Raw genomic sequence first — 12035 nt, forward strand, 5'->3', positions numbered from 1 at the left:
GGAAATTTTGGGCAGTGCTAAAAAAAAAAATCCAATTCAATATTTTCTCTTTTAGAATTAGAGCCTCCTGGTGGGGAACGGAGATCACCCAGAATTCCAAGTGATCTCCAGACAACAGAGATCAGTTCCCCTGATGAACTGTAGAAAGCAGACTCTACTATGGCATTATACCCCACTGTGCATCCCTCCCCTCCCCACATCCAACTCTCCTCAGGCTCCAACCTCAAAATCTCCAGGAATTTCCTAACCAAGAGTTGGCAGCCCTACTTTTAAGAAGACGTTTTACTCTGAACGCTTATGCAAGAAATCTGTGGCATTCCTATGCATACAGGAGACATGTACAATATTTATTGTTAGGTTAGAGTGATTTAGTTCTCAGTTAATATGCTATAGCATGTATACTACACTACTGAATAGTTCAGTGTTTTCTATGGTATACAGTTTGGTATCTTGAATATGCTGTAAGTCATATTGTGACTATGAGATGGTTTTAGCCTGAACAACACCCTTGTTTCACTATAAATTTTCTCCTCTCAACTTTTTTTTTGCTTATAGAAAACTAAGGCATTTATCCTTTTAAATTTCATAAATATGCCAAATACTATTTTTATATGCTAAAGTATAAATCATACACTTTATGCTATTAAAGCACTAAGATAAATTTAAACTTGATAAGAAAGTATTGCATATATTTTAATTTTTCATTAATCCCTCCACCCCCCCCTCCGAAACCCCCCCACACACCATGTAGCTTCAAAACATCCAGAAATTTTACATCTGCACTCATTGCCCCAGGCTTGCCTGATCTCATCAGATTTCGCAAGCTAAGCAGGATCAACCCTGGTTGGTACTTGGATGGGAGACCACCAAGGAAGTCCAGGGTTGCTATGCAGAGGCAGGCAGTGGCAACCCACCTCTGTTCAGCTTTTACCCTTACCTGAATGGCCCAGGTTAGCCTGATTTCATCAGATCTCAGAAGCTAAGCAGGGTTGACCCTGGTTAGTACTTGGATGGGAGACCACCAAGGAAGTCCAGGGTTGCTAGGCAGAGGCAAGCAACAGCAAACCACCTCTGTGCATCTCTTGCCTTGAAAGCCTTACGGGTTCACCATAAGTCAGCTGGGACACTTCACACACACACGCACACTCATTGTCCAACTCTTCCTTAGGCCTTTCTTGTGTCCATGGGCTTGCTGAATCCTTAGCCTCTTGCCTCTCCTTTCTGCTCGTGGTATTCCTCTCTAGGAGGACGTGACCAGCAGCAGCCAGAGACCCCTCTACACACCCTCCCTGCCCGTCTGGCATGGCAGAGCGCCTTATCTTACTGCCGCAAGAGGCTCTGTCACCTCCACTACCTTACAATTCAACCGGGCATCTTTACACAGGGCTATCTGCGTATCTGCAGAGCAGGCAACTGTTTCATCAGTGGAGCAAAGAATAGATTTTAGCTTTCGACAGCTAAGGAGCTGTGACCAGCCTCTGCTAAGCTCCTTCTCCCCTGCAGGAATGAACGCCGACATTTAAACTGCCATCTTCAGGCCGGCACTTCGCAAGAGAAGGAGAGTAATCACAAGCACACTCTAGCCGCTTGCAGACTGGGAGACAGATGTCGTGCTACCAACTTTTTGTTGCAATGCATGCTTTAAAAACACATTCCTGAAGAAGAATGTGTTTGACCCCGACAGGACGACAAAAAATACACACAAAACACAACCCAGAATGCTGGGTGTACACGGACTCCTTTTCCTGCAGCGTTAGAAGTGGTCTGAAGGGAAAGGGACCCAGGAAACAGAGTGAAAAAGTAAGTGGAGTGCGCCTTTCAAGTGTGTGAATCTCCATGTTCGAGTCCCGGTACTTCTGCATTAAAGAGCCGGATTCAAGAGCTCGGTGGTGGTAACAAGGGGGGATAATGAGGGAGACTGAGAAATGGCTGATGTTACCAGAGCACGGCGGCACTGGCTTTTTACAGGCTGCTTTGGTGGAGACTGAATTCAGTACTCGCACAAGAGATAACCACGCCGCTGCTTCACCTCACACTCCACGCAAGCTCTAGATTTAGATCAGGGGTGTCGAGCTCATTTATTGCAAGGGCCGAATATGACATAAATGTCACTTGGTGGGGCCGGGCCACGTCTACCGTAAATTTAATGCCAGGTACCGGCGAGATAAACTTTGCAGAAGACACAGGCAAAGCCAATTAATGATATTATTTTACAGTGTTTTACGATTACAGTATTTTCTTTTGTTTAACAGTCTTTGATAATTGACATCTTGGAACTGGGGAAGCCTGCAGCAGACTCGCCAGCCCAGTTTGGGAGTGGAGGGGACGGCCACCTCAGCTGGCTCACGGGCCGGATGAGAGCCCTCAAGGGGCCTGATCCGGCCCGCGGGCCTTATGTTTGACACCCCTGATTTAGATGTTTCTTTAGATGTTTCTGGAACTGCGTGGGAAGCAGCACCATGAGAAAGCACCGAGCCCTTCCAACCTGGTAACATCACGGGTCTACGAAAGGCCATGACTGGTTCTCTCGGAATAAGCACAGCGAAGGCAGGGTTGGGACCCAGTGATAATTCAGGCTCTGCCAAGACACAGTCTGTTGGATTTTGCCCTCGCATTGGGTGCAGCGCTGTCCTCTCCACGTGATCCATTATAATCTTTACTTGGTTCTACAAAAGGACTTTGGTTTTAGGTGATAGTTTGCTAGTCTGTTTCAACAAGGAGCTGTCCGGTCCTATTTGAGAGCGTCTGGCAAAATCAGCACGCCGGTTACCTATAAAGGCACTGCGACGGTGTGCGTATGAGTGTGTGGAGAGCTAATATCCGACTTCCTGAGAAGGAATTTGTTGACAGCATATCCTTACCCCCTTCCAAAAAAGACTCCCTCCCTCTGGATGGCCCTTGAAAGGAGGAGGAGGAGTTGGTTTTTATATGCCGGCTTTCTCTACCTTTTAAGAAGAATCAAAGCGGCTTATAATCTCCTCCCCCTCCTCCGCCCACAACAGACACCTTATGAGGTAGGTGGGGCTGAGAGAGTGCGGAGAGGACTGTGACCGGCCCAAGGTCACCCAGCAGGCTTCATGTGGGGGGAGTAAGGGAAACCAACCCGGTTCACCAGATTAGAGTTCGCTGCTCATGTGGAGGAGTGGGGAATCAAACCCGGTTCTCCAGATTACAGTCCACTGCTCTTAACCACTACACCCCACTGGTTCTACATGGGGAAGCATCTATGCCATAAACCTTTTCATTTTCTCTCATAATTTACTCGGGGGGTGGGGAGGAAACACCCACATGGAGCAGTTTACAGACCTTTGCCGACCTCTGCCCTGAGACCCATTTTCCATGTCAGGGTTTAGTATCAAAATAAGACAGAAAGATTATAAAAGATGAGTGTTTCTGAGTGTATACAGAGTGCCTGCCTCTCCACCTCTTGGAGCACGGTTCCCATCAATGGCCATGAAAGACAAGGAAGGTGCCATCTTGCATGCCTGGTTCCATAACATCTTCTGGCTTGGTTACAGTGGGCTTTAAGGATACTTGTATGGAATCTTTATTCTAGCACACTGCTATAAGCCCTCTTCCGGCACCACCCCATTCAAAGTTACCTGCTTGCTGTTACACCTGATATCACATGTGGAAACTGAGCTTACCCTCCTACCTACTCGCCAGAAACAATAAAGATGGCTGCTAAGCTAATCCTTTGATTAGGGTTGCCAACGTCCAGGTGAAGACTGGAGATCCTCCAGGATTACAACTGGAGAAAATGGTTGCTTCGGACTCTGTGGTATTATACACAGCTGTGGTCCTTCCCATTGCCAAACCCACTCTCCTCAGACTCTACCCCCCGCCAATCTCCTCCCCAACCCAAAGCTGGCAACCCCACCTTTGCTCCACAGGTGAAACGCCCTTGGATTCAGAGAATAAAAAGGAAGGAAGCCAGTTTCCTAACATTCTGATAGCAAATGTATCTATTATGCAGATTTAAACTGAAGATGCTGGAGCAAAGGAAATTGTCATCAACCTTTGCAGGGAAGGGGTCACATCTCCATCCTATCTGAAGTGCCCGGAGTCAAGACCTACAGTCTGCACATGGCTTAAGTGTCCATGTATAGAATAGAATCATAGAATCACAGAGTTGGAAGGGGCAACCAGGGTCATCTAGTCCAACCCCCTGCACAATGCAGAACATTCACAACTACTTCCCCCCCACACACACACACACAGCGACCCCGACACCATGCCCAGAAGATGGCCAAGATGCCCTCCCTCTCATGAACTGCCTAAGGTCATAGAATCAGCATTGCTGACAGATGGCCATCTAGCCTTTGCTTAAAAACCTCCCGGGGAAGGAGCACTTACCACCTCCCAAGGAAGCCTGTTCCACTGAGGAACCGCTCTAACTGTTAGGAAATTCTTCCTAATGTCTAGACCAGTGGTTCCCAACCTTTTTGGGGCCATGCCCCTCCTAAGCATCTCTAAAATCCTGATGCCCCCTCCGTGACTCTCTAGTCAACTCTATGCTCTCACCACTCCTCTCTATTAGTGGGCTTTCCCCCTCTCCATTGTCACCAGCTGACCGCCGTGTACATTCTGATTTTAATTTTAAAAATGTGTATGTCACAATATATATTTATATACTGTATATGAGGCCCCAGGCCTAGAACCATAAGAAATGCAAAAGATTTGCTGTTAATAACTCATTCTTGAATTGCCCCCCTTAAAAATCAAATTGCCCCCCTTTGGGGCGTGTGCCCCACTTTGGGAACCACTGGTCTAGAAAATTCTTCCTAATGTCTAGACGGAAACTCATTTGATTTAATTTCAACCCGTTGGTTCTGGTCCGACCTTCTGGGGCAACAGAAAACAACTCGGCACCCTCCTCTATATGACAGCCCTTCGAGTATTGAGCGTGTATTGAGCATGGTGAATTCTACAAGAGAGGCCTCCTAGATATTACAAGCCTACGGACTCATTTCTTCAAATTAGACCTCACTGATGAGTTCTTACAGGTGTGAGCATCCATGGTGGTGGTTGCTCTGTACTTGCCGATGGCTGTTCTGAAGGCATTTTTCTCCAAGCCCGCGGACACCCATCGGGAAATGGTGCTTCATCTTTCTTGCAGCCTGCTCCACAAAAAGAGGGGACAGAACAGCATGGGGCTTGCTAATCAAGATCAGGAAAGAGGGGAGGAGAGAAGACGTGCTTCCTGTTTCTATGGTTGCAGCACCAGCAGCCCTTGAGATAGAAAAGATTTCCTTGCAACAACTAAACTGCATATTAAGGTAGATCTACTTCCCTTTCGCTGAGGCAAGATCCTCCCCCCCCCCCCCAACTGGTATATAAATCCTCAAAGGCCAGAAGAGAAAGAAACAATTTCCTTATGTTCAAATTTAAAGAAAAGAAAAAGTAAACAGAAATTTTTGAAAGAAAAAATGGGGGGGGGGAGATTATGCTTCTATATACAAATTACATTACAAACAAGAAGGATACTCTAATTGCCTTTTGAGAAAGAGACATTTCGGGTTAAACAAGACCCCCCCCATGTTAAACTTACAAATCCCCCCCCCCTCTAATTGTCAATACCCAGTTTAGATAGTCCTTGCCGGAAATCGTGTAATTCATCGATCTTTCCATCTAGTACGTCTAAAAAAGTCTGTAAATCAGTCTTAAGGTTGTTTTGCCTGTGCCGGCTGTCTTCCACCTCTGTCTGCAGAGCTCTGACTTTCTCCTCAAGGTCTTGATTCCTTGTCTCAGCAGCCTTAAAAAGAAAAGAAAAAGTTGCAGGGGCAAAAAAGTCTAAACATTTACAAAAGCGAGCCAACATCACCAGGTGGATTTTAAACATCATCTTCCCCTCCTTCCCCCGGCCACCCTCTGCATCTTTATTACTGAACCCACGCCAAGCACACTGGCAAGTCAAATTCTGTCAGGGAATAGCCATCATTATTTTAATCTGACTAGTGCACAGAAGGAGATGGATTAAGTGGAAGAGACGCTCTGCATTCAATTATGTCAGTCTGGGCATCATCTTAAAACCTGGCTAGAATTTCCACACCCCGCTCTGCATGCATTAATGTCATTGCGAGCATTTCAGAATAAGTTCCAAAAACGATCTCTGGTGGTTTGGATCCTGCTCTGGGTAAAATATTACCTTAAAATGTGTGTCTTTATCTTAGAACACATACCTTTTGAGCCCTTCCCTTTGGCATAAGGGCAGGGAAGAAAAATCAAGTTTCTCCAACAATGGAGAAACTTCATTTTTGCAAACTGGGAAAATGTGAAATTTTAAATTGCAGAAATGTAATTTTTTTGTAAACTGGAGAATTTTCATTTTTGTAAATATAATGCTAACCCTATCCACCCCTAAGCTTAATTTTCAGATTTTCTTTTTTGCATTCTTAAAAGAAAAACAAATAGTTTAACTGAGCCAGATAATGGTTTGTGTTGAAGGGTGGGGTTGCTAATTTGACACACTTGGTTCTTCCAATAAAGGAAGGGAAATGTCCTTCTGCTCTAAAGGTAAAGGTCCCCTGTGCAAGCACCAGCTCATTACTGACCCATGGGGTGACGTCACATCCCGACGTTTACTAGGCAGACTTTTTGTTTACGGGGTGGTTTGCCAGTGCCTTCCCCAGTCATCTTCCCTTTACCCCCAGCAAGCTGGGTACTCATTTTACCGACCTCAGAAGGATGGAAGGATGAGTCAACCTTGAGCCGGCTACCTGAAACCAACTTCTGTTGGGATCGCACTCCCGTCGTGAGCACAGCTTGGACTGCAGTACTACAACTTACCACTCTGTGCCACGGGGCTCCTCTTTCTGCTCTGCTGACCAGGAAAAGGCCATCCCAAGACACATTTGGGAGACTGAGGTTGAAGGGCCAAACATTCCCCCCTTCCTCCCTTGAAATGGTGCTGCACACAAATCTATGTGCTATGGAAACACACTCCAAACATTGCAATACAAACGGATTAAATCAGTTTTATAATCCAAGGCGATTACAGTTTACATAACGTAAAGACACACCCAGTATCACGTTACGTTTTTGATGCAAATGCTCTCTGTAGCAGTGATGCTCAGTGGCTTGGGCTCTTTAACATGCTACTCATGGCTCTTCTAAGTACTGATACCCAACCTGACAACTGCCTCATGTTTCAGGAAAGTGGGCAAGGCCCTTGCCTGGAAGGGCTTGTGGTTGGCAGGTGGGTACCCACCTTGAAACAGCCAGCATTGGGGGAATGAGTGAGCTGAGAGTCCCCCTGCGGTTCTTCCACCATGCCAGGGGTGGAAGAAGTACAAGTAAATACTTGATGGTAATTGCAAATGCGGCTGTATGCGAACCATGGAGCAAGTACCACTACTCTACAGTAATATATAACATTGCACGCATGCACGCAAACAGTGGTGAATACCAAAAAGATGACTGAACTTGGCATTCATATAAGACAGCTGATAATTTTGTAATTGTACGAACATATATCTGCATTTCCCCACTTTCTGGATATACCGTGGTGAATGACACTGAGGTACCTGTTAAAAGTTAACAGGGGAAGGGCCGTAGCCCAGTGGTAGAGCATCTGCTTGGCAGGCAGAAGGTCCCAGGTTCAGTCCCCGGCATCTCCAGTTAAAGGGACTAGGCAAGTAGGTGATGGGAAAGACCTCCGCCTGAGACCCTGGAGAGCCGCGGCTGGTCTGAGTAGACAATGCTGACTTTGGTGGACCCAGGGTCTGATTCAGTATAAGGCAGCTTCATGTGTTCAACAGTTGCCATGGTAGCAGAGTTTTTGGCCATTCATTAGTGGGGGGGTCTCTGGATTTAAGTATCCACAGATGGGGCCATGTTGAAAATGAAATACATTGATAATAAAGTAAACTTCTCTAATGTAATTCATCTTGGAAAAGTTACTTTCCCCCCATTCTGTTATTATAACACTTCTTTTCCTTTCCTTTCCTTTCCTTTCCTTTCCTTTCCTTTCCTTTCCTTTCCTTTCCTTTCCTTTCCTTTCAAGCTCCTGTGACCCAAAGGTCTTGAGCAGTAAATGGGGAGCCTTTATTTCTTTAAGGAAAATATGGTGGAGAGATACTTGGCCACTGCCAGTGCTATTTTGGGATCTCTCTCAACCAGCAGAGAGGGGACTACTTTGTCTTTTTGGTAGGGTGGCAGATAATTTAATTAGAAATTATTATCACAACACTCAAATTGTCTTACAATGATTTAAAAAAACACATGGAAGAGATAAAACAATTCCACTAATTATGAAAAGGAGCAGGCTAGCAATGGTTCAATACACGATGCATAAACTGGCCATTTGCTGATCTTTAATGGAGCCCAGAACCTGCTGAGATCCGGCATGGTGTAGTGGTTAGGAGCGGCGAACTCTAATCTGGAGAACCGGGTTCGATTCTCCACTCCTCCACATGAAGGCTGCTGGGTGACCTTGGGCTAGTCACAGTTCTCTTAGAGCTCTCTCAGCCCACGCGAAGGAAGGCAACGGCAAACCACCTCTGAACGTTTCTTGCCTTGAAAATGCCATGGGGTCACTATAAGCCAGCTGTGACTTGACGGCACTTTCCGCCACCACCAGAACCTGCTGTCTGAAGCAACTGCCTCACTTTGCCAGCTATTCTCAAAGACATGGTTGCACCAAGCCATTTTTGCTAGGCCAGCATTTTCTCTCCCCCTTATGAGAAGGTAGGCAGATATTACAATTTAAGAAAGATGTAGACAAGCTGGAACGTGTCCAGAGGAGGACAACAAAGATGGTGAGGGGTCTTGGAGACCAGGTCCTATGAGGAAAGGTTGAAGGAGCTGGGTATGTTGAGCCTGAAGAGGAGAAGACTGAGAGGTGATATGATAACCATCTCCAAGTACTTGAAGGGCTGTCAGATAGAGGAGGGTGCCGAGTTGTTTTCTGTTGCCCCAGAAGGTCGGACCAGAAACAATGGTTGAAATTAAATCAAAAGAGTTTCCGTCTAGACATTAGGAAGAATTTTCTAACAGTTAGAGCGGTTCCTCAGTGGAACAGGCTTCCTTTGGAGGTGGTGAGCTCTCCTTCCCTGGAGGTTTTTAAGCAGAGGCTAGATGGCCATCTGTCAGCAATGCTGATTCTATGACCTTAGGCAGATCGTGAGAGGGAGGGCACCTTGGCCATTTTCTGGGCATGGAGTAGGGGTCACTGGGTGTGTGTGGGGGAGGTAGTTTGGAATTTCCTGCATTGTGCAGGGGCTTGGACTAGATGACCCTGGTTGTCCCTTCCAACTCTATGATTCTATAATTCTATACGTTCCTTCTATCTTGTGAGAATAGCAGCCCTGTAACTTTTGTAAAAAGGAGGTAAGTTCTCTTGCTGCAAAATCCCCTGCTTGCTCTTTCTGCACTTGGGTGTGAACAACTTTCTTCATTCTGACCTGAGCTGCCCCCATCCATCACACCCGAATCACTTAAAACACAGATCTGGCGGCTGTCTGAGTAGGTTAGGGTAACACCCTCTTCCCAGAGGGGGGGAAAAAGTGGTAAGAGCACTTGAATCTGCTTGCAAGCTGGAAGGAATTGCAGAAAAGGTGGAATAGTTCTCAGCTGATGTCCGAACAGCGTAGGCGGCTGTCGTTTGCAAGGAGTCTCGAGAGCCCCTGTCACATTCATCCTTGGGGATTACAGCCTGGCAAAACTGTTATTCTGAGGAGCGAAAAGCCATCAGCGCTGGATCCACGGACTGGAATTTACCAGGTGAAGCAACGCGGTGATGGATGACAGCTACCTCTCCAAAACACTTAAGCAAACTTGAGGAAATCCATTACTCCCAGCTCAAGATCAAATCGGTTGGGTGGGCAAGTCAGCAGGATGTCTGCCCTGCTCCCAGTGAAGAGAGAAAGAAGCTTATCAGCGCATTCCTGAGCCTGAAGGGTGAAAGCCCTTAGGCCAGGAAGGCGCTGCACTGGTGTTCGGGCTCCCTGCACCAACATCCGGGCAACTTATGCCGGCGTTAGTGGCCCAGATGCCGGTCGCCGCCACAGCAGCGCCACCCTGGGATGCTGAAGGGGCCTTCTGCCGGTGTCCCACCGGCGTAAAGGCCCACGCCGGCATCCCAGGAGACATTCTGGCGTCCCGGAAGGTGTTCCCGGGCCGGGGAGAGGACTGCTGTTAGGAGCTGTTCCCTTTCACCCCGGGAGCGTCGGCGCGAAGAAGAGCGAGGCTGCACCTGCTTTTCTCTATGGGGACCTAGGTGCCTGAAGGCCTTTGCCTCTGTGTATGCCAGTTACCATAATCAAGCCAAGACATCCTTTCACCCCTTCCTACAGGAGGATTTAGCCCTGAAGCTAGATACCTTCACTTTAAGATTAATTCTGGAAATGTCTGATAGAAATACCTGCAGCTTGTGAGACAACGATTCACATTCTGTCATGAGCTGTGGTATGACTTCACCCTGTTTCCGAAGATCTTCCAGTTCCTAAAGAAAGTAATAAAAAATATGAAAGTAATATAATTTAACTGGGGCAATATATATATATATATATATTAAAACAGAAACAAACCCCAAGACACAGGGGGAAAAAACTTATTTTACAAAAACCTCTAAAAAGAGGCCTTAAATAAAATTATTATGCAGGGAGAAAAAAACAAGGAAAAAAAGTTTGTGCTCCTGGAGGATATGAATGGTTAATATATTAAATTAGAAAATTATTTGTTTTGAAGCTACACCAAATATCATTCTCCTCTCCCTCCCCCACCCTCATTATGTCATCACAACCTCAGCAGAATTCAGTTCCAAGAAACCAAAGTTATTTTTTTACTTCATTAAATTATCAACACACACAGTTGCACCTACACATCAAAACTATGTTACCCAAGGAAAAATGTACTGAAATAATAAATAGAAAGACACCTACAGTAAAGCAATTAGCAATCCAATGCTAAGTAGCATTATGACCTTCTAAATCCACTGAAGTCTAAAGGCTTAAAAAGGCATCACTCTGTGTAAAAAGGTAAAGGTGCCCTGTGCAAGCACCAGGTAATTCCTGACCCATGGGGTGACGTCACATCCCGATGTTTACTAGGCAGACTTAGTTTTACCGGGTGGTTTGCCAGTGCCTTCCCCAGTCATCTTCCCTTTACTGCCCCCAGCAAGCTGGGCACTCATTTTACCGACCTCGGAAGGATGGACGGCTGAGTCGACCTTGAGCCGGCTACCTGAAACCGACTCCCGTCGGGATCAAACTCAGGTCATGAGCAGAGCTTTCGACTGCACTACTGCAGCTTACCACTCTGCACCACGGGGCTCCTCAAACTCTGTGTAGGATGGCGCTATAAGCCCAAAAGAGAGGTTAGATGCAAAACAGGAAGATTGGTTTCTGTACAAAAGGGCTTGCTAAATGTTGCACAAATTGACAGAAATTATACTGACAGCTGTTTCCCACAACAGAGGGAAGAAGAAGAAGAAGAAGAAGAAGAAGAAGAAAGAAGAAGAAAGAGAAGAAAGAAGAGGAGGAGGAAGAAGAGGAAGAGGAGTTGGTTTTTATATGCTGACTTTCTCTACCACTTAAGGGAGACTCAAACTGGCTTACAATCACCTTTCCCTTCCCCTCCCACAACAGACACCCTGTGAGGTAGGTGGGACTGAGAGAGCTCTAAGAGAGCTGTGACTAGCCCAAGGTCACTCAGCTGGCTTCATGTGTGGAGGAGTGGGGAAACAAATCCAGTTCACCAGATTAGCCTCAGCTGCTCATGTGGAGGAGTGGGGAATCAAACCTGGTTCTCCAGATTAGAGTCCACTGCTCCAAACCACCGCTCTTAACCACTACACCACGCTGGCATCAGAAACCTCAGCTTGTGCAAAATATGGCGGTTCATTCATCATCAGGGGCCGCCCGTCAGAACCGCATTATACTGGTCCCGTCTCTTCAGTAGCCTCTTGTAAGGAGCTGGTGTTTACTTCTAAAGGTCTCCACGATCTGGGGGTACAACGAATAATGACAGCCCAGGTGATAACCGGGAGGGCTGCTAAGTGGAGGGACCAGGTGGCAAACAAGAGAGGAGAGGTC

General features: G+C 46.5%; 1 protein-coding gene across 1 annotated transcript in view; it reads right to left on the reverse strand.

Moving 5' to 3' along the window:
- Window positions 1-5448: 5448 nt before the first annotated feature.
- Window positions 5449-12035, reverse strand: part of HOMER2 (homer scaffold protein 2) — a 73795-nt gene continuing 67208 nt past the window's right edge. The window contains exons 8-9 of the mRNA XM_056865679.1: window positions 10364-10444; window positions 5449-5755 (exon numbers count right to left, since the gene is read on the reverse strand). Of these exons, the coding sequence (XP_056721657.1) occupies window positions 5567-5755; window positions 10364-10444 (270 nt within the window). The 3' untranslated portion in view covers window positions 5449-5566. The remainder of the gene's footprint in view (window positions 5756-10363; window positions 10445-12035) is intronic.

This window comes from Euleptes europaea, chromosome 20 (assembly GCF_029931775.1).
Source record: "Euleptes europaea isolate rEulEur1 chromosome 20, rEulEur1.hap1, whole genome shotgun sequence".
NCBI lineage: Eukaryota > Metazoa > Chordata > Lepidosauria > Squamata > Sphaerodactylidae > Euleptes > Euleptes europaea.